Raw genomic sequence first — 27,692 nt, forward strand, 5'->3', positions numbered from 1 at the left:
TCGATCTTCTTTGAATAAGAATAAGGATAAAACTTGAGCAAAAACACACCCCTACGTTTTCAGAAGGGTGGAAGGTCAAGACCAGGATTTCTAGATGCAAAACGTGACACCTTGTCTGCCAGCTGAGTCTCCAAGCCACACTATGGTTCCAGCACACACATTTAGAATGAAGACTGTTCAGGAAAGCTTCTCAAAGGTCAGAAGACACTGAGGCCAAGTTGCCCACACCTTGCTCCATCCCCCTCCTGCCCAGCTGGGTATGGAGCCCAGCTGTGCTGCAGCTCAGCAGGGGGAGGAAGAAGGCTGCTCAACCCCTGGCCAGCTCCTGGTGCTGCCAGATAACCTCACACTGCTTCCAAGTAGCTCTGGCGTGCTGCAGACACCACGTTTCCAGAGCATGCATCCCAAATCCACTCTGTCATTGCCATTTCTGCCCCAGAGAGAACAGCACTCAGCCATGCACAGGGAGGGAGCTGGCTCCATTTCTGCAGACAGTTCCAAGTAAGATCTGTCAGGCTTTCTTAAAGTCTCCTTTGGAATAACATGCACAGAATTTTAATTTCCTCAACTCAACAAATGAACAGCTTCCTATTTGCAGCCTAATTTGTTCTCTAAATGCTTAGATGGTTGTCAACACCCTATTATCTCCACAGCTTTCAATTTTTAGTTTCACAAAGCCCTTTTGTACCATTATGTACCCCAGGTTCCCACAGTACAGAGTGAAAAGCTTCACACTCAGTTTCTCAGACTAAGGAGACCTGGACCCCTCACAACCCTCCAACAGCCTTCCTTCTTTTCCTCCTCAGTCTGCCTACAGCTTCTGTGTAGGTAGAAGATGACTGGACTCATCCCCAGATCCATCTGGGGTCTTTTCACAGTTGGATTTTCAGAGTTCATTCCTACTCTGGTTTTGTTCCACATGACTGAGATTGGCACAACCCTCAGCAACCAGTGACAGAAATTTCCACGAGTGCCTCGGATAGTGAACAAGGAACACTGACAGACCACCAGTTATTGTATCCAGCAGTACATGTGGGCACTTACTCTGCCAAAACCCACATTTGCTTCCAGCAGGAACTTACACAAAGAGCTGTCCACATAACTGAGGTGGTGGTGGGGAAATATCTCTGCCTGCTTGCAGCAGGTTTGGACCAGATTTATAAGCAAAAAGCTTTTAAAGGTAAGAGAAAATCAGCTTGCACACTGTCAATGCAAAGCAGGCTTGTCTATAAAGGCTTCCCAGATGCTTCAGGGGCTTCAAGCACACAAGAAGCTGCTAGGAACACTTGCACAACTGCCAAGGACCTCAGCCCAATGCAGGGAAGTGACAGGGTGGCCAGGAAAGTGACACTTGCTGATATTATCCACTGATGGAAAAAAGCTGTTGCTGAAGAAGGCTGAAGAGCCCCTCAGAGTGAACTCTCTGTCCCACAGGATGAAATAAACCTGAAACAGAAGGTCCAGTGCTGACAGGAACCAGAACACTGTCTCCTGCCTGCTCTCTCACAGCTCCATTGGATTGTGGCTTTCCAGCTGGCATCTCGGACCTTGGCTCATGGGCAGTGACATCCTGCTGCCAAACCTCTTCCCAACAGCACAGCACATCAGGGGGGTATTTGTCACTGAGCTTTTGGTAAGTATTTTGGCAGGCAGGGCCGGCTTCTCCAGCAGCTGGACAATCCTGTCCAAATGACCCAAGGCAGGTGAGGTATTTGCAGCAAACAAAACAGCCATAAGGGAGGGCTGAATCTACACCTGAGTCTGCTGAGCTGCCAAATTCCACCACCTTCTTGCATACTAAGAAGCCCTGAACAGGATAAACAGCAGCTCCTCAAACCACCTGCCTAAGCAGAACTCAACAACATTTGTAATCTCTTTAGGGCTGAAGCTTTGCTGCAAGATGGGAGCATTTTATCACACTGTCTGGGAAGAGTTTGGCAAGCCACATTTTCAGAAACAGTTTAAATCATTGGCATATGAGGACACCAGGAGTGATCCTATCACTGCTTCTTCCTGGCTAGGTCAGGAAGTGCCACCACAACTCTTTCTCCCCTCTGTGATGACTCTTGGAATAGTTTGCATTTGCTCACAGCAGCCAGAACAGTCACAGCTGCTCACAACAGCCGAGATCAGCCAGCCAGCTCTGCTGGAATGACTGAGACCTTGAAGCCAAGCAGAAAAGGAACACAAGTCCAAGTGCAAAAAAGATTTCTGCAACACTTTTAAGCACACTAAATACTTTTCACTCTACCCCATACTGTGACAACATAAAAATCCTTCTGCAACAGACAAGGCTGCAGACTGCGAGTTGGCTCCGCAGGGCACGACACTACTTGGTTTCCATCTCTCCCTCCTCCCTGGCCCTGCAGTCACCATGGCTGGCTGCACACTCCCCCTGCCCCATCAGTGCCTGGAGGCCAGTGCTCTGCTATCCCACACATAAATGCTCCTCTTTCGCCCCAAAAGGAGACCTTGAAGTGCTCAGGACCTGCTGGCCCAGCAGACCCCAAGAGAGAAGGGGATGAAGTGGAAACTCAACACCTAGGGAAGGAAGAGAAAAGGAGAGGGTTGCCAGGCACATCAGCACCACAAGCCTCCACCTGGAGCCCAAGAGTTCACTGTGTCCCTGATGAGATAAAATCTGCTAAGGCAGGGCAGAGAGGAAGGCAAGAGACCTGTGATCCTCACAGCAAACCCTGAGGCTGGAAGAACAGGCTGGTTCTTGCTCAGAGCCAGCCAGGGGCAGCAAGAATGTTTTACTGCAGATAACTTCAAGAGGAAGAAATTCCTGCTGAACATGAAAGTCACATAGCTCGGGACCCAGGCCACTGGTGTGGAGCTGAAACTGGGGAAGGCACCAAGGTACTCAAGTCTTTTCACCGGGGAGGGACCAGCCAGAAGTTCAGCCTGAGCACTGCACCAGACAGTGCCATGGGGGAAAAAAGAAATCCCAAAAAGGTCTTCCTGCTGTCTGGAGACTGTTTTTCCATGTTACAACCTCGCCAGGGTCTACTTCAGAAAATTCAATTCTTATCACTAAACTTGGGAAACAATAAAGAGTGTGTGGGAAAGTCAGGCATGACTTGGAGGCACTTTTCATACCAACTATTCTCTGGAGCACTGACTACTCATACCTGGGTAAGGGCTGCCAGGTTGCTGAGCCAGCCTCCTGCTCTCACAGCCAACCTGTAGAAGTCCTCTCTGGAACCTCGTACTTCAAGCTCCCCTTGTGCTCTTTAATCGTTTACTCAGCGAGAACCTTCCACTAATTCTCAGCGTGAAGGTGCTCAAGGCCAGTTTACACCAATCTGTTCTTGTACAAATACCACACTGAAATTCAAACAGAGCTTTTCCCATGCTGGCACCTCTCTTCTCTGCTGGATTTGTTCTTCCTGAGCTTTTGGCTTTTAGTTTAAATAAGCTGTTTCTCTTGCCTCCAAGGGGATTTGCATCAGACTTCCTACAGCAGAAGTCCTGAAGTCTGATGATTCCAAGACAGAAAGGAAAGCAAACAGCTGTAGCTAAGAAGCCAGTACAGCACACAGCCTTGACTACATCCTGAAGACCACACCTGCAGTACTGCACCCAGCTCTGAGGCCTCCAACATGAGAGGGATGTGGACATCTTGTACCAGTCCAGAGGAGGCCATGAAGATGCTCCAAGGACTGGAGCCCCTATCCTCTGGAGCCAGGCTGGGAGAGCTCACCTGGAGAGGAGAAGGCACCAGGGAGAGCTCAGAGCCCCTTCCAGGGCCTACAGGGGCTCCAGGAGAGCTGGAGAGGCACTGGGGACAAGACCTGGACTGACAGGACACAGGGAATGGCTTCCCACGGCCAGAGGGCAGGGATGGATGGGATATGGGGAAGAAATTGTTCCCTGGGAGGGTGGGCAGGCCCTGGCACAGGGTGTCCAGAGCAGCTGTGGCTGTCCCTGGATCCCTGGCAGTGTCCAAAGTTGGACAGGACTTGGAGCAACCTGGGCTAGTGGAAGGTGTCCCTGCCCATGGCAGGGAGTGGAATGGGATGGGCTTTAAGGTCCCTTCCAAATTAAACCATTCCATAATTCTAAATCAGAGAACTCAAAGCATTTCTGTGTTTCTCAGCCAAGAACACACAGGTTATGCTGTATTTATGTAAGGCCATGCCAGAAGTCAGCTTCTGCATACTGAAAATAACTGGAGGTATTGGAAGTCCATCCTTACAGTCACACAGGCATTTGTTATTCAAAACAAATAGTCCTCTTGCTTTGGTTAACCATTCAGAGTATAAATCTAGATACTTTCTTCTTCCACTGAAAGTTGTGGTGACTTATTTAAGAGACACAGTATCTGTATTCCTGTTAATACAGGAATAACACTGGAACATGACATGGGAGCCAACCACTTGTTGCTGAAAACAATCTGAGTTTTACTCCAAGCCACCTGAAGAAGATTGTGCGAGGACTCCAATCATTTTCAAGAGGCACTTTCCCCTGTGCTCATCTCCTGGGCATTTTTAGAAGGCATGGAGAGACTTCCCTTGGGAATTACCTCTCCTCCTCTTAGGCAGGCTTGCTCCTTAGGGCTGGTTTGCTGCTTTTAAGCATTGACTGTTTAGGCAGACGAGGATTAAGGCATCACAACAGCACTTTGGAAAAGGCATTTGTTGCACGAGCAGAGGGCAGGTTCGAGGCAAAGGTGTGAGCTACACCTTGCTGTGCAAGTGAGCTCCATTCCCCAGCATTCAGCAGTGAATTGCTCTCTACAACTTCCTGAAAGGAGGTGAGAGGTAGGGATTGCTCTCTCCTCTCAGGTAACAAGTGACAGGGTGAAAAGAAACAACCTCAGGTTGTGGTAAGGGAGGTTTAGATTGCACTTTGGGGTAATTTCTTCACTGAAAGGGTGGTCAGGCATTGGCACAGGCTGTCCAGTGCACTAGTGGAGTCACCATCCCTCAAGATGTTTAAAAAAAATCCACGTAGAATGTGGTGCTGAGACACATGGTTAAGCTGGGGCCTTGGCAGTGCTGGGTTACTGGTTTGACTGGATGATCTCAGGGGGCTTTTTCAACCTTCGTGATTCTGTGATTCTATAAAACGTTCCTGTTAGAGGTCCCCCCGCCTGGCTGATGAGGTTCACTGTCTCTCAGACTCACTCCTTGGGAGGGGCAGGCAGTGAGAGGGATGAGGTAAACCTTGCTGATGTTCAGGTGAGAGCTCCTCCAGCAATACTGATAAATACAGCTGAAGAAGGTAAGGACTTTGCTTTGAGGAAGGAAGAGAAAATCAATCCCTTTCAAGCCTGCAGGCAGCCAGGTATATGACACCTTGTGGCACCCAAATGTAGTGTCCAGAGAGAACAGGCTGCAGGAATCCCACGGAGGTGCTGTGCCAGCGCCTCACAGCTCCATGCAGGTTCCAGACAGATGTGTGTCTCTCCCCTATCTAATTCATGTGTTCTCATCACTGCTCGTTTCAGCTTTGCCCTGTGCCCCAGTTTGCCCCGTGGCAGCAGCAGGTTCTGGCGTGTGGGCTCAGGCTCCGAGGGTGCGGCCCTGCCAAGACACAGCACTTGCTCTGAGGAGCTCCCAGGTCACAGCAAGGGGAGTAACACGGTGCACGGTGGCTGCACACAGGGCTAAAAACTCCCAGGTGGCATTCCTGGACACAGTAGTTGCTGCTTTCTGTTCCCAGTTTGATCTGAGCATCTGACACAGCAAGGTCTTAGCAAGAGCCTGACCAAAGCTGAGCTCTGTGGTCACCAGAAAACCACACTGACCAGTTCTGTTCACTTCTAACTGGTGAGGGAAGCAACGTGGCCTCAAGCCCACAGGTTCCATGAGAAGGTAGCGGATTCCTGATCCCTGCAAGTGTTCAAGGCCAGGTGGGATGGGGCTTGGAGCACACTGGTCTAGTGGAGGGTGTCCCTGCACATGGGAGGGAGGTTGGAATGAGAGGAGCTTTAAGCTGCCTTCCATCGCAAACTGTGATTATGTGATTGGAGTTCCAGACTTTTCTGAAATGTAGCAAAGGCTGAAAGAAAATGAAATGTAGAAGCTGAAAGAAACTCAGACACAGGACTGAGCATGTGAACGGGAGATCCTGCACTCTCCCACTGCAGAACTCCAACTCTCTTTCCCTTGCACTTCTCTGCAAGCACCAGGAAATTGGCCTCTGCTTCAAAGGATCTGCCTCAAAGCATCCAGACCACCAGAGATGTGCACTAACATGAATAAACAGGACACAGGGAGATCTCAACAGCACACCTCAGATGAGGTGCTCCTATGTCTATGGCATGAGTGAATTTGCAGGAAGTCAGTGGAAGAGAACAACATGGATTTTGCCGGTTAGCAAAGCAAAGGTCTACAGATACAAGGAGCAAAAAGCCAAGAGTGGTAAGACCTTGAGTAGAAGTACATTTCCCAAAGGCTGGCAATCTCCTGGGATACTGGCATGCTCAGGAGGCTGATACACAGCTTCCGACTCCTAGTGTTTAACAGAAGAGGAATTTTCTCAAAAGTTTTCCATCTTGAAAACCATGAGGAAAATAAAGTAACTCATTTAACCTGGGTAAACTCTATCCTGGAGGGACCTTGATATGTTATTAAAAGGACAACAGCAGAACTGTGAGAAAGTACTATTAAACAGCAATTTTCCACAGGACCACAAGATTTTTGTGCTGTTCAGGATCTTGATGCTATTCTAGAGCAGGGCCCAAAGGAGAAAATCAAAATGTAACACTCTGCATCATGTTTTGAGGAACACACATGCTTTACGTTCCAGATGAGCTGCTCTAGTTTCAAGTCTGCCTGAAACACTCAAGTAGGAGCCACCCCTATTTTTGGAACTGACTTGAAAGCAACACAGACTGGAAGAACTCTACTGGGAAAGCCAGTGCCATATTTAAACAAATTTTTAAAACCTCAGAAAGTAGGAGCTCCCACATTAAAGCTAAGGCAGATCTAGAGAGAGAATTGCTTCATCCTCTCTAACCCAAACCTCTCAGCCCCCCCTCTAGAAATTAAGACTGAATATTGTCTGCACAGACCTTTTCTGTAGGAGTTTAGCAAAGTCTGCCATTCACTCCCTTCTCTCCCACCACTTCATAAGAACAGATCCCAGGCAACAAGACAACATTCAGTCTCTTGTCATCTACAGAGATCTTTTTGGTGATCAGTGCATTCCTCTTCAGAGCTCTTTACTATGGCAGGAAAGACACAGCCTAAGGGAAAAGCAAATGTGTCCCATCAAAGCCCTGAGAGCAGCACTTACCTGGGCTCCCCTGGAGTAGGATCTGAAAATGGTGCAAAATCTTCCTTGTCCTGAGGTGTCCCTAAAACACAGGAAAGTTACAGCTATGAGATGTGGAGAATTGAGTCTCATACAGCACACCTCCTAGTGGCCATAACAAATAAAATAAAAAACAGTGTTGACCTTGTCAGATCTTTAGGACGTGCTTGGTACCTAAAGTGCTCTGCAAGGTGGGTTCTTCTGGGGAAGAACAGGTGGGTACATCTCTACCTTTGGGTAAAAGTTGTCACTGTCATTGTGTGTCCCGTGGAGAAGGTACAAGCCCAAACCAGTCAGCTGCAGCACTACCTGATGATGTGTGAGGGTGTAAGTCATTTTACTCCCCTGGGCAAAGGATCTTCTGCCTAGTTCCTTTCAGTCCAGGAGTTCAAAGTCTGAGTGAGTCAGCAGAGGTCTCCCTGCTGGGAACAGGGAACCTCTGGAGAACAGCCAACTTGAATGTGACCACTCACCAGAGGAAAAGTGCCTTGCACTAAGATTCGCTTATTTTCCAAACACATTTTAACCAAAAATAAAGGGGATTCTCTTTATACCCAGATCCCTGGCAGACCTGGTCTATATACCCTACAGAAAGCTGAGGAACAGAGTGGGGTTCAGCGTTTCTGGATCACTGTGACAATAAGGGGCTTTTCACACCTGTCTGGACAAGGTGTTACTAGGTTTGACAACATTACCAGCACCCCTCAGTGCCCTTCTGGAACAAGATGCTGGAGCCCAGCACTGTGATTTAACCAGGATATACTGAAATGTGTCAGGCTAATCAGAGACACATTATGGTCTTTCTCAAATCTATTCCCTGGGCCAGGACAAAAGACATTTTAACGACCACTGAGATGGCTGAGGAATCCCTCAGCCTCAGATTTGCAGCTCTAGGAAAACCTACTGACTCACATGCAGGACAGTCATTTTTTCAGATCTAAAGCTTTGTAAGATCCTGGACATCAATCTAACAGCCTGTGCTTACATGTTCTTCTCCCTTGACAATCAAATATTGGGTAAGTAATGGTAAAAGATTACACCAAGGCATCATCGATCAGTGTTACCAGCTTTCCAGTTCCTGTGCTGTTCTCCACCTCACAAATTACAGTATAAAAAGATGGTTTCAAGAGGGAAGCACTAAGTTACTACACACTTGAGGCTGAAATGTTAAAATAGGCATCTTACAAGAGAGACAAGGATGCAAGTGGTACATAAAAACATGAAGGTTAGAAGAGATAAATTAGCTACTTCTGTTCTTTTTTGTGAGAAAAATGAGGACACAGCTTCAGAGAGCAGGGGTGTAATTAAACCACCAAACTACATACTGCTAGAGTCAGTCACTGAGGCTGAGAACATGGATTTCATTCCTATTTAACAATTCACATATCTTACTAATAATATTCCTGTTATTTGACCCAAGCATGTGTAAGTGAATATTTAACTCCATGTTTTAGGAGCTCTGTCATTTCCCACTGGATCTGTGTGAAAACCAGGGTAGGAACAGACTACCTGTCCTTACCTATCCCGTCCTGTACTTCCCTTCCTTTTTCATCTCCACAAACTGCTGTGTCAGCTCCTCAGCAAGTTAGACCTCAGACAAAGCTCAGCCAGAAGGACTCCAGCTGTCCCTCCAGTGCTGACAGATAAAGAAGAGGTTACCCCTCCCATGCAGTGTTCTCCCATCTCTGTCCCAGTGTCTGGTCACCCCAGTCAGTCCTGCTCTCCAGGGGTTCACCCCACCCTGATGCTGTGATGTCTGTTCACAGCTCATTTTAATTTTCTACTCAAGGCATTGAGAAATATCCAGCTGCTGAGGGACTAAGGGCTTCACCTGTTTTGTTCTTTTACTTTCCTTCTCTTGTTTCTATTTCTCATCCTTGAATTTCAGGAAAATGCAGTATTGCTTCCAAAACAATACTAGTCCCTCAGTGATCAAGAACTGTATGGGAACATAGAATGATGTTACAGTTTGGTTGGAAGGGATATTATACACTAACCAGTTCCAACCCCCTGCCATGGGCAGGGACACCTTCCACCATCCCAGGTTGCTCCAAGTCCTGTCCAGCCTGGCCTTGGACACTGCCAGGGATTCCAGGGGCAGCCACAGCTGCTCTGGGTACCCTGTGCCAGGGCCTGCCCACTATCCCAGGGAACAATTCCTTCCCAATATCCCATCCATCCCTGCCCTCTGGCCGTGGGAAGCCATTCCCTGTGTCCTGTCACTCCAGGTCCTTGCCTCAGTCCCTCTCCAGCTCTCCCAGAGCTCCTTTAGGCCCTGGAAGGGGCTCTAAGGACTCCCTGGTGCCTTCTCCTCTCCAGGTGAACACCCCCAGCTCTCCCAGCCTGGCTCCAGAGCAGAGGGGCTCCAGTCCTTGGAGCATCTTCACAGACTCCTCTGAACCCCTTCTAACATATCCATGTCTTTCTTGTGCCAGGAGCTCTGGACAACAGAACTACCAGTGGGGTCTCAAGTGCAGAGTAATGGTGAAAATGGTCAGTTATGACAGACAATGACTGAATTCAGATTATTCCAGCAAAGAGCAGCATGGTGTCTGTGCCACTTGACTGACAGAAAGGAATCTTGCTTGCCAGAGTATCTTTGTGGTAAGAACAGCCAGCAAGTCCTACCACACAGCCAGGGATGGTCCACACTCTGCACAGCCCGGTCTAGCATACCCCCAGCCCCGTGTCCCTGCTCACCTGGCCTGAGCTCCCAAGGTTCGGGTTAGAAAGCTCAGAAACACTCACCAGAGTTCCAGCTTGACCCTTCTGCCGTCCAAAAGGATAGTAGTGGTCTTGTAGTCAATTCCTGAAAGGAAAGCAATGAAAAGCTGAGCAAACTCTGAGGACATCCTCAGAGACTCACAAGAACCATGTTCTGCCCACATGGAGCTCTCATTTCATATTTCCTACAGGGATGTTTTCTCCTCCTTGCTCTGTTGCCTCTCTGAGGAGAGCTACAGAGACCTGACAGGAACAGACTTCTGCTCCATGGCAAAGACTGCTCTCATGGAGCTCTTTCCTTCCTCCCTGAAAACATCATCAACCCCCACATTGCTTCTGACTCCTTCATTGTGGTTTTAAACCTCTTAGAACTTGAGCTGTAGAAGAGGTTGGATGGGGCTTGGAGCAACTTAGGAAGGTGTCCTTGACCATGGCACAGGGGGATGGAACAATGTGACTTCTAACTGAAGTCACTCCATGATTTCTGAGATTCAGTGATTTGTAGCATTATCCCATACGACACTAATAAATGAAACTTTTGGGGGGTGAGCCACAGACAGAAACAATTTAGATACATCTCTGCTACATCAGCATGCAGTCCCAGCATCTCTCAAACACCACTGCCTGCAACCACGGGACATTTTGGGAGATGTTACAGAAAGGCTGTCCAAAGATTGATGTCTCTTCTTCTGAGCAGCTCTGGGGTGTGGATCACAGAGGGCCAGGTAAGGCAGGACACACTCCGCCCTTGTGAAGGGCTGAGAAGCAGCACAGAGACATTTGCTTTTGCTTTTCATAGAGCCACAGCACTGGAGCAGCAGAAACCCCAAAACACAACACCCAGCTCTGCTGGCACACAACTCCCTCACACAAAGGGTGTCCACTACTTTCAGATATGCAAGAAATTTGCTGAAACTGGGAGCCTGTCTTAAAACTCCCCTTGCAAGCAACAGGCCCAAACCACATTGAACACAGCATTCCCTGCAGCCCCAGGCAGAGGGCAAGAGGCACAACTGCATCTCCCACCTCCTTCCTTGCAAGCTCTCGTTAATAAGCTTCAAGTGTCGTGAAGTTGCATAAACAAAGCACAGAGCACCATTACTGCACACCCACTGAAGCATCAACTAATTTACAACCTTTTAATAAAGCAGAGTCACTTCACTCTAATTACATAAACTTTTTCTTCTTGCCAACAGATATCAAACTTTGAATCTCTATTAAAACTCCGCACTGTTGTGTTATGACCTGCATTTCCCTTTTCCTCCAAGGAGAACACTGCCCTGACAACCAAACAGACAAGTTTGTCAATAGAGCAAATGGATTTTTCTGAGTCATCCACAGGAGTTCCCTGTTAGTGAAAAACAAATTAGATTTCAGCCCTCATAGGGTGCTATAAAAAGCAATAAAGATAATTATCTTAAATTCTAACTATTTCCAGTGCTGTATCGCAGAAAATAGGCAGTTTACATTTTATCTTCCTCCAGAGACAAGTGAATGATCTGTATTTATTTTCAGGCAGATTATAAATCTCCCTCATCCCCAGGAGTGGCGAAGAGTAGTGGGAGTAAGGCTGCTCTGCCACCAGAAGGGAGCATCCAGACATCTTCCCGTACCAGTTCCTGAACCAGGATCTGATAGAATGTGGAAGTGGCAAATTAAGCCCACTGCTCTGTTTCAGATGCAACATCCTCAGAGACTCTGCCCCCTCCTTAGGCACAAGAGCTGCCAGCAGTGAGTCCCAATCACCCTCACTGCCAGCACTGCACAGCTGGAGCAGTTGCATGAAAGCACCACGGAGGGGGGACAGGGACAGTTTTCAGGGCACAGAGGCCACATACTTCCAAAAGTGCCAGTACTGAGCTGAAACAAATTACTTGACTACAGCTTTTAAAAGTGAGAGAGGTTCAGCTTAACTGGGAAGAGAAAGAAACTTGTTAATGGAAATGTCAAATACACAGATGCCTTCATTATGCTCCTTGCCCACTAACTGCCCAGCCTACATCCCCAGAGGAACATGGGCTCCCTGTCCTCAAAACTCATGACTTGGTCACCAGAGAAATGCTTTATATAATCTATGTTCATCTGCAACTACACCACCTACTTTAATCCAGAGGGACACCAGTCTCTGGGCGTTACATACACTGGCCTAAGGAGGTCACACACATTCCAGTTAAAAGCAGGCTGCTATCTGGTAATGGGCTGAGGAAAGTGCTGCACTTTTTAACTTGCAAACACCCAAACTGAGACTAGGAGTGAATTCACAAAATATTTTGGAGCAAACTCTGAGTACAAGATCATTAATGAAGGACAAAAACCTGCATAACTGCAATGTTTTAGAGTAAATTTCAACTTCCCTTTTCCATAAACACTGAGTGCATCAGGACAACTCAAAGGCACTCCCTGGTTTTGGTCTGTTATTTTAGCTGGTTGGCACTGAGTAGGCTGCAGTTCACAAGTACAGCTCTCCCACGGCTCACTGGTGCCACAAAATCTGCATCAACTAGAGGTGCCCTCAAAATCATGGGACTCACCATGGTGGTGACCACCAGTACTGGCCCCTTCTATTTCAGTCCCAGTAACACACAACCATGTCCTGAGCTGCAGCCCAATGCACTCCCACAGTTACAGCTCCAGGGAAGCAGAGCAGTCGGGCTCTCTTTCCCAGGCCTAAGCCCAGCCTTGGCTCCCCCCTTGTCCCAGGGATCTGGGGACAGAGGGTCACAGCAGCCACTAGATGCCACCTCTGCACTGAGGCTACTGGCAGCGTGGCAGTGCATGGCCATGGCCAAACCAGGGCTGCCCCTCCGCCTTTACATTTCAGGCAGCTCAGACACAAAGGAAGTTTTTAGAACTTCCTTTCTGCAGGTGACAGGGTTTCCCCTTCCTGAGCATCACCTCTGCTTCCAGCCAAGCGTGGTTTATTTCTGCTCTGCCAGAGTGGCTCCGATCCCACTCTCCTGACAGGGAGGAGCCAACCCCACCACTGGGATGTTCCTGCAGCACACACAGCTCAGAGAACCGGCCCTGCCCAGCGCTGCTGGGGGGGAAAACACTCTCCTCTAAAGCCTATTTTATATCAACTGATCTCTTTCTGGACCAATATTAGCATGATGCAACAAAGCAAATGAGGCTCAGAGAACAAGTCTGGGCTGTTCTCTCGGATTTAGCATTCAGGCTGACCAACTCCTGTGTTATTTTTCCAGCCCTGCTTTAGACTCCTGCTTATGCTGATGACATCCCAGCCTCATTCCTGGAGCTGAAAGCCAACCTGGCACAGGGCACAGTGCAGAGGGATCTGCTGTACCAAGCCTGATGTCAGACACCCGATTCTCCTCCACAGAGCTGGGTTTCATGCTCCCGGGCATGGCTCCAGGGAATCCCAAACCTTTCTTTCTTTCTTTTGCCAGTTGCTATAAGGAAAACCTAAGAAAGCAAGTAATTTTCCCATGGGAATCCACGGCATGTGTTATAGGAAACTTTGATATCTTCCAAACTACTCATGCCGAGCACAACACCCTTCACATCAGTATCACCTGAAAACTCCACACCCAACCTGAAATTACTTAAATGACAATTGATGTGAATAGGAAAAGTAAAATCGCTCCAAGAGAAATGGTAACTTTTTCCCAGCACTTGATACTACTTTGTATCAGCTTGTTCCCTTTACCCCTGGGAATTCATGGCTTGGACACAGGTATGTCCACTCTGCCAAGCCTCTGCCCTGCACCTGCATGAGCAGCAAAAACACAAAGGAGAGGGCAGCAGACAAGATGGTACATGGATCTGGAAGTCACACTGGAAAAGGGAGAAACACAAGGGAGATGTGCATTTCATGTTCTCCCTTTAAAGAGGTTGATCTCTCAGGAAAAGTGCTTTAAATAGCTCAAGTGAACAAAGCTCTATAAATATTTACTACTGAAACACAGTGGCCTCTGAGTTTTGTGTGGGTCTTCGTTTCAGAGAAAAGAGAGTTGCAGACTCACCAGGTGACTCTGCCCTAACACCTGTGGGGGGGCCAGAAGGGCACCTCCCTTAAAAAGGCAGGTTTGAGCAAAACCTCAGAGCAGTGTGTGCCTCTTTCCTCCTTCAGCTTTCCTTGGTGACCTCTGCACACTGCGGGGGAGTGATTCCAGCTCCGAGGGCAATGCCAGAGCCAATACCACAATTTAGGTTGTTGGTCCAAATCAAGTGTCCTCCTCCAGGGATGCTCTAATGATCCAAGACCCAGCTAACAATTCCTGTGCCTACACAGACATCACAAAGGTATAACCAGGACTCACCCCATGACAGGGATGAAGGACTCATCCCACATTAACCAAGCCACCAACAGGTTTTCCTGAGAATTTCCCCAAAAGCTGCCAGCACCATCTCCAGTTTGCATCTTCAGTGTCTCTAAGAAGAACATAATTTATTCACAAATCTGGGACAGAAGACATTCCAGGTGATGCTCAAAAATCTCTTTCCAAAGGAAAAGAAAATTTAAAAGTAGTAAAAACAAATCAATGTACTCAAGTACAAGTGAAACATTGATAGAGTTTTAAGACAAGCTTGCTTTCCTTCCCAGAGAGACTCCTTGTCACATGCAGTCATTTCCAGTTTGCATGAGTCAGATTGGCCAAAGATGCTTTTGCCACCTCATTTCTTACATGAATGTTTCTGCTTGTGGGAGTTCAGAATCTACCTCACTGTTAGTCCACCCACAAAAAAAACCAAAAAAAAAAACAAACCAGTGCACATTATTTTAACTTTATTAAAACTCAGTTCCCCCAGCTTACAGACACGTGCTATTTAATGCAACCTCAGTTTTTTCCTCCTTTTAAAAATTAAATTTGGTTTCATTTATGTATAATTCAAAAGAAGATAACCAACCTGCTTGCAAAGTGATACATAAGGTCAACAGGTAAAACTGGAGGTGTACAGTGATGATGAACCAAGGCCAGTCCTTTGCTCACTACATCATATAAGTAAGAACTATGATAAACTGAGTGGACTTTTGTTACCTGACTAATGCTGCAATTCCGTGGATTGTTCCTTTATCTACAGACATAATTAAGTCAGAGTGGCTGCATTCTGCAACTCTGACAGCATCTGAGCACTCAGAAGAGGGCTGAGGGTGAGCTGTGCCTGGTCTGTTGCAGCCCTACAGAAATGCTCTGCTCGACTTGGAAATTTTAAGACAGGCTCAGAAGCCACCAGAAAGACTCACTGTGTTACCATAGTGCCTCACCCAGCCAGCCTGGTGATGGACTTGGATTTGTGATTGTCATAGTGCAGTTGAAGCCACCACACCACAAATGTCTAACTGAAAACGTTGGATTTTCCCCCAAACCTGCAGCCTCCTCTGTTTGCTCACAGGTCATCAGCTCTGCCAAATGCAGAAGGTCTCAGGCTCTTAAAAGGTGTCCCTAAAGGTTTGTAGATTTAGTGCCACACTGACCACTGGGAAGAGGGGAGAGCACAGGGCTGGAATGAAAACATAGAGAATACACACCAAATATTTAACTTGCTGAGATTTCACAGTGAACTTGAGTAACCAGCTGTGAAGAGCTGGTTGTGCTGTGTGGCATCAGCGAGGAGCCTTGGGAGAGAGAGATGCAGAGCTCTGTGAGCAAGGAGCTGACAGATTCAAAGATATGCCATGATTATAAAACAGGCCAACACCAGGAGGATCCAGCCAGGAATTCGTAACCTGTGTTGTGACTATTCTTCCTTACCACACAGGGAAGGATCAAAGCCACAATCACGCACTGTGCAGCTGGGCTTAAATGCATGTTCTCACTGCCACAAAGGTAGATAAGCATCTAGGAACATTCTAGAGAGGGTCAATGGACTGCAAATCCTTTACTGTGTGTTTGCAAAAGGAAAACATTAAGGATGAATCTGTGGTGAAGCTTCTCAGCAGCCAGGACTCCAGGAACTGTAACTAAGCAGAGATGGGTAAATTTGGTTTTAAACCTTATCAACAGTTTAGACAACACTGTGGATGACAAGAACACCACAACAATTGTGAATTTTTGTGAGAACAAACTATGCATGAGAGCCCTGTCCCTTCCAGCCAGGTTCTCCATGTGGGTCTGGCTAGGGTGTCCCCTCCTCTGAGCCCTCTTGCAGGGCTGGCAGAGCCTGGCTGGGTGTCACTCAGGCTCCCCCTGCCACAGTCCCCTGGCACATCTTTGGGGACATGCCAGCATGTTTTCTGTCACATAAACTAGCTCTCATCTTATTGGTGTGTATGCAAGACATGAGCTGCTGAACGGTCCTTCCCTTCAAAGGGCCTGTGCCAACCTTCCTGCTGGGTTAAAAAAGCAAAAAACAATCTGTGCTGCACACAGTGCAAAGGTTGCCTCTCCACCTGTGTTGTTACTGGAGCCCTTCTGTGCTCTGCTAAGTCCAGCCTAAGGCAATTAGTGCAGAAATTCATTTATCCTAAATGCCAGCAATACCCGAGCAGTGTCCAAAGGCGACTTGTTTATTCTACCTAGTCCGTGGGTGTCACAGATGTTACCAAATATTTCCAGGATGTTACTAGTCCTTTCCCAAGATGATCCATGCCTTTCCAAGTCATGACTGACATGGCTGGGGCATAGAAAGCCCTGCCCCTGTGTGTGCAGGCACCACCTGAGGCTGCCCAGATCCTCCTGAAAGCTGGAATCACTGAGGGGAGAGCAGCCAGTGGCCAGACACCCCCACCCCTGCTGAGTATGACAAAAAGGCAGAAGCAGCAACATGCAGCTAAGTCCCATCCTTAACAAGCCCAAGTGAATGAAGGAGGGAGGAGAAGTGCTGAGAGGTCACAAAATTGAGGCCAAAAGGTGAGAATAACAGTTCCAGATCTGCTGGCAGATCAGCTACGGAATAAGAATGTCACTCCCACTTCCAGTCCTCAGCATGAAAAACCTCACCCCAAAACCAAGGCAAAGACCCCAGACCACCTCCACAAGCAAACCAAATTCACACATGGGGCTCACAGCAGGGATCTGGACAGCACCAACATTGGCAGAGGAGCTCAGAGCAGCCCTGAACCAATCCCCTCCTGGTGAGGTTATTTCAGGGTGGAACAGCCCCCCAGCCACAGGGTGTCACCCACAGGCAGCTCCCAGCAGAGCCTCTCCAGTGCCCAGCTTTGGGGGTGTACTGGGAGTGTTACACAAGGTGAGGCTGGGAGCAACAGAGCGACTCTAGAGCAGCTCCACAGCACATTCCTGCCACACAGCCAGGGCCATACAAACTCACCGGCTTCTCCACAGGCTTTCCCTCACACCAAAGTGGGAGAGTGGCCTCCTGGGGCTCATTTTCTGGCAGAACTATATTCCACAAGACAACAGAGACTACACGCCCAACACCAGGTTCACTGCTCCCTCTCACCACACCCAACATCCTGCACCTTTTTGTTTAAGAATTGCTTGTGGTGGAGGTGGTCATGAAATGTCACCTACAGCAACTGAAGCCAGTGACCAAGTTGCTCAAGAGTAGAATACAAAGCCAGAATACATTGTAAATGTGGCTTAAAATGTCTTATTTTGGGATTTTGTTGTTTTGGGTTTTTTTACAAGCCTTCAGCAGCAAGTGAGTAATAGGGCAGAATTCAGCTCTCAGAATTGGTTGTTTGTGGGCAAAAGCTGATAGAGGAAGACTTATTGCTTAATTTCTAGTCAAACGAGGCAGACAAGCATGGGAACCACAGGTGGCCAGGAGCTGCTGGAAGCACGTTCAGAGCAAACAGGTTTAACCAAATGTACTAATCCAACACCAAACCCACTCCCAGGCAGAAGGCAGCTGCTGGGGCCAGCACCCACAGATACAGGTTTGAGATCTTCTCATTTCACGAGCACTTTAAAAACAGACAGCAACATCTATAAGAAGATACTACAGGTGCATTATCTTCCACGCCAGCTCCTACTATGCACTTAGAAGAGTAGTTACTGTCTCTGTCATCTGCAAGTGATACTAAACTGTTCAGAAAAAATGTGGTATGAAGGCATCAACATAACAGATGAAAAAAGAGAATTCAAGCTATTCAAATAATAACTGATGAAGTCACCCAACCTTAAAATGTGTGTACAGCAGCACATTAACATCAGCAATTTAACTAGTCAGCTCAGAGCTGTGAGCCATGGGAAAAATCCCTTCCAAACAACACATGAGCTCATCCCTTTGAGTCACACATTCAATTACCTACTCTTAGAGAGAGAAACAAATTGTCTTCACCAACAACAGGGGTCAGCCAACACAGGTGGACTCGTCCCAGGTCTGTGCCTTTCAGTGTCACAGTTTACCTCACAGTATCACTACTCAGTTTTGAGCAGGATGATAGAAGTTCCCCAAGAGCATCACTGCAAACAGCCCAGTTCCTGCCTGCAGAGTTGGGACTGAAGGTCAGCAAGCATGTGATTTTACCTCTGTGATCCTGCCCTGCACTGTAGCTGAGCTTTGGGAGCAGGATCAAGAGGTCTCGGCTGCCACTGGGCAAGCAGGAGAACAGCACCGCTCCCGCCCCTGCTCCTGCCTTCATCCCCTCCTGCTCACAGCAGCTCTCACACAATCCACCCTCGCTGCACCGCTGCTGGGAGGCAACAAGAGCTTCCCATTATCTCGGTGTGCAGCAGATGAGTGGGAGCTGCTTTGGGCAGGAGAGGAGCCCCATGCAGAGCCCACGGCTCCGTGAGCTCTGCCAGCCCCAGGGAGCTGCAGCGGGGCTTGGCAGCTCAGTGAGAAATCCAACGAGCTGCCAAGCACCTTGTACTGACACACATGTTGAAACAGAAAGAGAACAAACGCCGTTCAATTATCTGGAGTTACCAGATTTGTAGATTTTATCCTGAAAAACATACTCCATCTTCCCTTCATAGACGCCTCATTTCAGCTGAAAGGGATTTCCATTTAGCCTGGAAGCCTTTCACAGGAAGTCTGCTCACATCAGTTCCCAGGCATCTTCATCTCCAGCTGAGAGGACTCGTAGCTGCGGATCTCCAGCAAATAACTGCTTGTTTGGTTTTGTAAACAGCCCAAAGGAAAACACTGATTTGGAGAACTCTAAGAAGCCCGGATTTTCAGATTTCACTTGTCCAGTGCCTGCTCCAAGCCCAACAGTGCTTCAGCAGCTATATGGTCCTCACACAGAGGAACTCTGTTCTGGGCACACACTTAAGGGGGACAATTGCATCAGAAAACGGCATTTGAAGCCAGGAGCAAATCTGTTCCTAAAGCTCCAACAATTTCACGGACACCCGGGAAATCCCAGAAACAGTCCAAAGTCAGCCCAGAATCAGCAATGTGAAGTGGATTTGTGCTTTAGAAGAAAATCAAGAATGATTTTATGCACAGAAGCGACAACAAACAAAAGAGTTTCTTCATGCCTTGCAGTTCAGATCTCCATAAAAACTACACAGCTGCACGCAGAAACAAAGGCAGCCTGTGAGGGAAATCAGAGGGCACCATAACAGTCTGCATTGTTGCTGGATGACCGTACAAACATCAAGATACGCTTGGAGACAAAAAAAATCCCCAACACTCAAAAAAAATCCAAGTCTTTTGTCCAAAATACTTTGAATATCCTATCCCTCCATAGTTACATTTCTGTGGACACTGTCCAAGGAAATGCTGGTCTGCAGCATCAGACCCTCGTGGCATCCCCACACCATGCCTGGGCAGCCAGGTGCACGCCCGGCTCAGGTGCACACCTGCTCAGGGATCCTGCAGAGGCTGGCTCTGATCCCTGGGATCCCCATCCACACCCCAGCTGGCACCTCCAGGTTTTGCCAGCAACAAAACAGCATCTCCAGACCTATGCTCCACACCCAAACACCCAGAGAGAGCTGCAGCTCTTCAGCTGGGTGTAGACAGGTTTAGCAGACACTTGCAGAGTTCCCGAAAAGCTACAGAGATTCCACTCCCCAGGAATTTCTCTGGCTCCCAAGTCTGGTCTCGCTGCACCAACCACAAAGCCCTATGCCAGGAAAGGGCTGCTCCATGCTGGAAGCACCAGGATGGCTGCTAACATTGGTTTCACCTTTCCATGTGCTGCTCCCAAGGACAACAAATCTCCAGGGACCTGACTTACAGTGCATGGCAGGTGTGCTCAGTTCTCCCTACCGGTCCTTGAAGGATGGACTGGCCCTGTTGGCACAGCAAGCACCTCACTACACACCTGTACAAACTCTGCTGCCTCATAGCAGCTCTCACTAGCCTGAAAACAGGTTTTCAAAGCCCAAACTGGAGCCTCCTACGTCCCCTCCTGACCTACAGGATGAAGATCTCACTCCAGCTACCCTGGCAGCCTCTCTGGAGCACTTTTGCTGCCACCAGGAAAAGCCAGCATTTGCCACGTTTAAAATAGAAGAAAGTATTGAATTTCAGCCTTTTAATACAGGTGAACCCTACAAGAACACAAGTGTGTCTCAACCCACAGAGGTGTTCCACAGCAAACACATTTGTTGGCACAAGTAAGATCTACCCTGCAAAATTTCATCTCCTTATGCCACAGCACAGGCCTGCAGTTTCCTGTATGGGTGTTACCACCAAGTTACTCAGGCAGTTTGACAATGTAAAAGTCTCCCAAAATCTCTTGGGACAAGAGAGGATTTAAGTTTAAATGAACTAGGGGCAAAATGAACTATGGGGTGAGTGGGTGGGTTATTGCGTCTTCTTTGTTTGATTGGGTTTCTTCCATCTAGTTCTGTCTCTGCTCGGCCTCCACTCCAGAACCATGGGCAAAAGGCCTGTTACAGGTGCTGTTACAGCTGGTACCAAAGAAACAAGGCAGGGCAATTTCTGTCCAGGACTGAGCAGGGAGCAGGGGCAATTACTTGCACAGAGAGGCAAACGGTAGAGTAAAACCCCCAAATGGGCCCTGTTTCAGCAGCTGGGCTGGAAACAAGTTAAAATCTCTAAAAAAAGAATTTTCTTAAAACTCTACATTTTATTTAAAAGGTTACCCCAAAGATGCTCAGAACCTTCTATTAAACTGCCATTTAAGTACAGCCTTTCAGTGTCTCCTTTCTGCCTGTCTCCTCCTTAACCACTGATAGTTTAAGCAGCAAATATTATGTTTGAATTGCACAAGGACTTTTGTCCCAGTTCAATGCCTGATACTGCACAGAACACACAGGACATCAAGAATTTCAGCTGTTATAGGAGAACAGGTGTCAAAGTTTTAAAATGATCTAATAATGTCTAGAATGGGCCAATGGAAATGAAACAAAGATGAAGTAGAAAAGAGGAAGAAAATCTAAAAAGCTGTGGCTACGTAAAAATACTTTCAGCAAATAGAAGCTCTATAGGAACAAACAACCTCTGAGGAACAAACAATCTCCGAGCTATGTTGCAACCTTACTATTTACTACAACTTTTGCAGAAGCAAAGAGACTCTGATGGAGGTTTCTTGCCTTAAGCCACCACCCTCTGCACCCCAGGGTAATTTTCTTTCAGGTGAGTCTCACCTTACAGCAAAGCCTTTAGCAAAACAAAGCTGCTGGTTTTTGCACTGGAACTTCCTTCCTCCTCCAGTGCCTGCAATCACACAGGAATTGTTATGACATAATGCTCCTGTAGAGCTCAAGCCAGAGTGCCAGGGGACAGCAAGAGGCAAAGGGAAAGAAAACCAGATTTTAACCCGCAAGGTTATAGAACCGCAGCTCAAAGCCTCAGCTCAGAGCATAGCTATTCTCAAGTGCAATGGAAAGATGCTCTGCTGTTCCGAGAGAGCGAGGCTGCAGAGGAAAACATGCCAAGGAACAGCTGGAAACAAAAGCTGAAGGAGGAGGAGACTAATTTCCATGGTCTTTTCTATGCAGCTTAAATACTAAACCAACCAAAAACCCCCACACCAGGAGAGGAGTGTGGAATCTGGAGAGACCAAAACCTGCCTGCTTTTTACAAACAAAAAACACAGAGAAACTTTTAACCCCAGTTATTAGAAGAACATTCCACCCATTTCAGCTTTGTACTGCTCGGCTCACATCACCTTTGTGCACTCAGGGCTCTGGAACATGTTAACAGCCACAAAAGCACAGCTTTTATAGAGGGATTAGAGGTGGTGAGAACTCTGCAGTGCAATCCAGAATTTTGCAGAGTAGGTCCCAGCTTTATAAAACACCAACAAAAGCACAACCCTCCTCAAAAATTCTGCACACATAACAACCTACGCTGTTGAGCACCTCTAATCCTGACTAGAAAGAGACACCAAACTGCAAGGCACTCAGTTTGGAGGTTGGGTTTTGGCTTGATGGGAATTTTTTTGGTTGTTGGCTTTGTTTCGGGATTTAAGTTTAGACCACAGCTGGTGAGTCCCACAACAAGCAGAGCTGGAGGTTCAGCACTGTATCTTTGGAACTATTTTTCACACAAAGGTTACGTAGTAAACAATGGAGAAATAAGAGATGCTGGAGCTGTTTCTGAGTTGCCTGCTCTGATGAGATCAGCTTTGCATCTCTGATGACAGGGAAGTGAACATCTCTGAAGGACATTGATGTAAGTGCTGGCAGACAGCAGGAATTGCTGCAACAACCACTCTGCAAGCCATCCAAAGAGGTTTCCAGCAGCATGACCAGCACAGTCCAGCTCAAACATCTCCTGCACAGCAGTTGTGCAGCCACTACAGGAACGTGATGGCTGAGCTGCACTTGGAACACTTTGCCTCAATCCTCCTTGCATCAGAGTGCTAAAGCCTCGAACTGAAACATTATTCCAAACATTATTCCAAAGAATACAGTCCTGCCAGAAAACAAGAGCAGTTTCCATTGGTGTGCAGCAGCTTAAGCAGCAGGGCAGCCTGACCAGCTCGTGTCGACAGGGACAGTGCTGCTCCGGCAGAGCAGGACATGCCGGGTGGGACCGGGCCAGGTGAGGAGCAGGAGGCAGCAAAGCAGCACCAGAACCAAGGCTTCCTTCCCTGCTGATGCCAAAGAGAGCCCTGACAGTGCAGCAGCACCAGGATGAGGACTCAGCTGCCATGTGAAACCTGGGCTCAACACCTGCAGCCCTCATGTCTATGCCCAGAAGATGCCATTACATCAGTGCTGACCCTGTCTGAGGTTTTACTGCACGTGGGATCACCCAGCAATTTTTGTCTGTTCAGGAGGGTGAGCCAGTATCAAGAGAGGTCCTGTACTTACACAAGTTTAAGTTTAGAGCAGAGCTGCTCACTATGCAATTTTTAATGTTGTAAAAAGTGAACCAGTGCAGCAGGACCTCCAGTCAAACATGGCAGCACCATGGAGGCTGCAGATCAGAAGCAAGAGGCCATCTCCATGGTCAGTCTTGGAAACTCAGTAGGCAACGAGCAGAAGCACTGGAAGCATCCCTTCCCATGCCCTCCATGGCAGCAAGGAGGATGACACAAAGTGCATCTTCATTCCCTGCTTGTGCATGCTGCTGTGGGACAGGTTATCTCCTGGTTGGCATGGAACTACCAGGGGAGTTTCTGGTTGCACACTGGTGCCTGAGGGGTCATAGGGACATACTGGGAGAGGAACTCTGTAAAGGAAGACTTGAAAGAGACATCTTAGGGATCTCCAGATTCAGACAGATGCACAGAAACAACCAGAGGGAAAAGACATCCAAAGCTGTGGATCACTCAAATAAATAACCTGGTAATTAACAGCAGTCCCCACGCAAACAATGGCAGCTGGAGGGAACTGACCACCTCCAAGGGCTGGGCAGTGCCTTCAGCTGCCTCTCCTGTTCTTCCTGGCCAGGGAAAGGACAGGAAGCTGCACTGCCCGAGCCCTTGCTCCTCACATGGAACCCTAGCTCTGGAGGGCTTGCTGCTGCTGCTGCCCAGGAGTTGAATTCCTGAACTTGTGCTATAGGGGAAGAGTTCTTGGGAAAGATCCAGTTTTCACCTGAACCATAAAATCTGTCAGTAGCTACTGCATTGAGCACTTCAGGTGCCCTTTCTATGACATTGCCTTGGGTCTGGATAACACTGGGAACAGAACACCTAAGAAGGTGCTTGAATCAAGGTACCAAAACCCAGCCAAAAGACAGGGTTGAAAGGAGGTGCTGGGGCTCAGTGCATCAGGGCTGGTGTCAGCACCAACTCTGTGCAGGGCAGGGCTCTTATTTTAGCTTTTGTGTGCTCATTGCAAGATCAGAGTGAGGACATCGGCTGCATCCTCATCACTTTCTTAATACAAGCTGAGGACAGGGAAAATAAAAATAAAAATCCACCCCCTTTCCAGTCAAAGCCATCTGCTCCAAAACATGCTCTACTCTCTCCCTAACACACATTTCTGCTTTCCTGTGGGAACAGCAGCAGGTGAGGGGGAAGGCAGCCGCAGAAAAAGCCCTCCATCATGTGAGAAGGGAGCACATCACCCTCACGTCTGCGTGGTGAGCCCAGCCCTGGCCCTGTTCCTGGGGCACCAGCACTGTCTCATACGGCAGCGCCGGCCCTCGTGCGCACAGAGCGCTGCCTTGACTCAGCCGGGGCTCAGGGCTGGCTGCTGCAGCAAGCCAACAAACCTGCTGGGTGAGATCATTTCAGCACATGAATAACCACCTGTTTGAGAGTGGATGTGACACGGTGGTGACAAAGCCATGGGTCCCTCAGGTGAGGAGCTGCCTCGTGCCCCTAATGCACGGCATGCATACCGCCCCTACTTTCACGTGCAGCTCCACCACATCTCATGTCCCAAACCACTCTGTGACCACAGACATTTCTGTCCTGCTTCAGTACGTGGAGATGAATAAGGACAGACCCCAAGTGACTGTTTAAAGACCCAAGTGATCTGTGTATGGGACTCATATCCACAGGTAAAGCACAGTTTCCTTCCAAGTCTGGTGTAACCCCGTGGCTCATGGCACAGGGGCCAGAGCAGCTCCTCCCTGCACCTAGGGAGAAGGAGCCAGCGCTGACAGCAGAGGGCATTCAGGGAAAAATGCAGAATTTTTGGTTCCCAGGTGAGATCCTCCAGCTGTCCAGAGCAGCAGTGAGGCTCTAAGAACAGCATCCTGCCTCCACAACTACAGATTTGGGAAAGGGAGGGTGAAAGCTGGGAAGAAGGACAACACTGGAAGCCCAGAAGAACATTAATCTTCTCTCTGTCAAAACAATAGTAGAAAGGCTTAATTCAGGGTCTTCTGTGGATGGCCAAGAAAAAGCAAAAGCTAAGCCCAAATCAGTTACAATACCCAGCCGCAGGACAAAAACAACACTCCCTGTTCTTCACAGGGAGTGTGCTTGGCTGATGCTCCTGGAGACTAATACACTCCATAGTTACAGCATGAACCTGGTAAGGAACACACAAGTGACAACTGGACCTCAAATTCCTCCTCAAAATGCCACCTTTATGTCAGTAAAAGTCCCATACTCAGTCCCCTCACAGCTTGGTGCAGCAACGGCCAGGGGATTGCTCACATCTTCTCCTGCACCAGGAGTAACAACCACCTCTGCTCCCACAGAGCAGGTTTATTTTGCCAGCAATTTAAAGAAAGGACATTGCTGAGGCCTTGCTATGCACCACAGGAAATGCTAATTTAAGATGTGCCTGATTTAGAACAAGGTGCCAAGCTCCAAGGCTGTGCTGAGAAGTGACATTTCTGTTCAGGGATCCTGAAAAAGGATGGACAGAAGCACCTATGGTGCTGTATGACAGATACAGCTCCCACTGCATCCAAGGCTCTCAGATACTGGATGCAGGCAGGCAGAGGCTGCTTACAGCACCTAAAAGCCAACAGAGAAAGGGCTTTTCATCTCTCAGTTGTGTGTGATCCAACACCCAGATGCCCACGGAGTAGAGAGGAATCCCTCAATCCCTTTTCTAATAGGCTGGGTAAGAGCTGCTAAAATACAGAGCTACATTTACAGAGCTTCACTTCTAAGGGTGTGCCTTTCCCGAGCTGGAAAGACAATCCATTCCATGCTGCACACCACAAAACCTGGCTGCTTACAACTCTTTCCACACAACAGAGTAAAAGCAGCAGACTCCAACCAGACAGAGAAGGCAAATGCTCTCTCTCCTCCCTGCCAAGGTCAGGACCCTGAGCTTCACATGAGATGTCCCCACCACAAGTGCAGCCCAGAGCACACATCAGCACAGGCAAGTTGTGCCTTCTGCATTGACCAAAATAGTGGTAGATGATACAACACTCATTTTAAAATTGGGATGTGGGATCTGGGAGGGGATGAGGACAAGGACAACATGCTTACAAGCAGATTTACAAGCACAACCTTCACATAACATTCTGGCATTGCTGTTTTGGGATGCCTAATGTATGTACGTGTCAAAGAGGATGCCAAGCTCCAGCTGTTCCCAAAATCCAAGAGCCTTTGCTCAGGGGATGGTCTCTGTCAGGACAGGGGAGCAGCATGTCCTGTCAGCACGTCCCAGCTGTGCCAGAGACACAGGGAGTTCCACTGCCAAGGCTGTCAGCAGCATCAGCAGGATCAAATTCACTTGGATATCAAAGCTACTCCAGCTGATTATCCTAAAGGTGCGTCGCTTCCCAGAATCAACAGAAGCAGAGACTATCAGAGCATATATTACTGTGAAACAACAGTATGTGACCTAATTCCCTAATTAGGAATGGGCTCAATTACCCACGGAGAACAAGGGAAGGTTCTGAAATTATTCACTGAGATTTCTTTTACCAACAGAAAGATGCTGGTATTTAGTTGCTACAGGAGAGTGGGTTCTGAGACAAAAGGTCTATAGCCATAGCCAAAATCTCTTGTTCTTTGCATTTCATGCTTATACCAAAGACTCCACTTAAGTCACTCCTTATTCCTACCCTGTCTGCTTCAAACCCACTTCAATCAGGAGACAATATTAACTGAAACACTTCACCTAAAACAACCACCCCGTTACACCGTGCATAGTAAACACCAACCCCATGGAGTAGCTCCCCAGCTCCCAGGTGAGGCAGGCTCTCCAGAAACACAAACGCTCTTCAGGGAAGCTCTAAAGTGCCCAGCACCTCCTCGAAGGCAAACCACACCAGCCCAGCCAGACACCCGAGGAGATGAACGATACCAAAGCCTTCTCCTTCCTGGAGCGCTGCTCTCATTTCACAGGCAGTTCCACTCCTGAGTCACCACCTCCCCGTAAATCTCCGTGGAGCAGGTGTGCACTTGCATCAGCTCCTGGGGAGCTGCTGGTGGCTCCAAGGATAGAGTGTGGTGGGAGCTACACTGCTCTGCACGCTCTGAATTTGGCCAGTGTAGAGCACCAAGGAGCTCCCGATTCCCTCGGGTCCCTGATACAGGCAAAAGTCGGCACCACCTGCTCCTGCCCTGGGCTGCAGTGATGATGCAGGGTCAGAGCCCTTGGGGATGTTATTGTGCACGGAAGAGGGGGAAGGATGACAGATTGAAACCCACAGCAGGACCCGCACCCCGCCAGGCCGTGCTACACTGTAACCGCAGGAAATGCACAGCGACACTCCTTGGCTCTTAATTACGGTCTTGTGATACCGTAGTTAATGGTCTGCCATGGGCTCCATTAGGAATCTCGACGCTGGCAGGAGATGGATCAGCCAACCCGGCCGCTCCCGGTACAGCTACCGAGCCAGAGCGACTCCGGGCTGAGAATCAGGCTCCAGTTCTTTTGTTACAGCCCCTGCTTCCTCTGGGGACGGCTCAGTCCTTGTGGCAGCCGGGGAGAGGGAGGGCAGCCCTGCCCTGCGAGCGGGACGACTCGGGAAGGGTCCGGCTGCGCATCCAGGGATTACATCAGACACCAGCCCCTCTGACCACATTCTCC

General features: G+C 48.4%; 1 protein-coding gene across 2 annotated transcripts in view; it reads right to left on the reverse strand.

Moving 5' to 3' along the window:
• Positions 1-27,692, reverse strand: part of RAB40C (RAB40C, member RAS oncogene family) — a 36,788-nt gene that overhangs the window by 8,259 nt on the left and 837 nt on the right. For both annotated transcript variants that reach the window (XM_063414081.1, XM_063414080.1), the window contains 2 exons: positions 10,015-10,075; positions 7,249-7,309 (listed from right to left, as the gene is read on the reverse strand). In XM_063414081.1, the coding sequence (XP_063270151.1) occupies positions 7,249-7,309; positions 10,015-10,075 (122 nt within the window). The remainder of the gene's footprint in view (positions 1-7,248; positions 7,310-10,014; positions 10,076-27,692) is intronic.

The sequence above is a fragment of the Prinia subflava genome, chromosome 17 (genome assembly GCF_021018805.1).
Source record: "Prinia subflava isolate CZ2003 ecotype Zambia chromosome 17, Cam_Psub_1.2, whole genome shotgun sequence".
Classification (NCBI taxonomy): domain Eukaryota; kingdom Metazoa; phylum Chordata; class Aves; order Passeriformes; family Cisticolidae; genus Prinia; species Prinia subflava.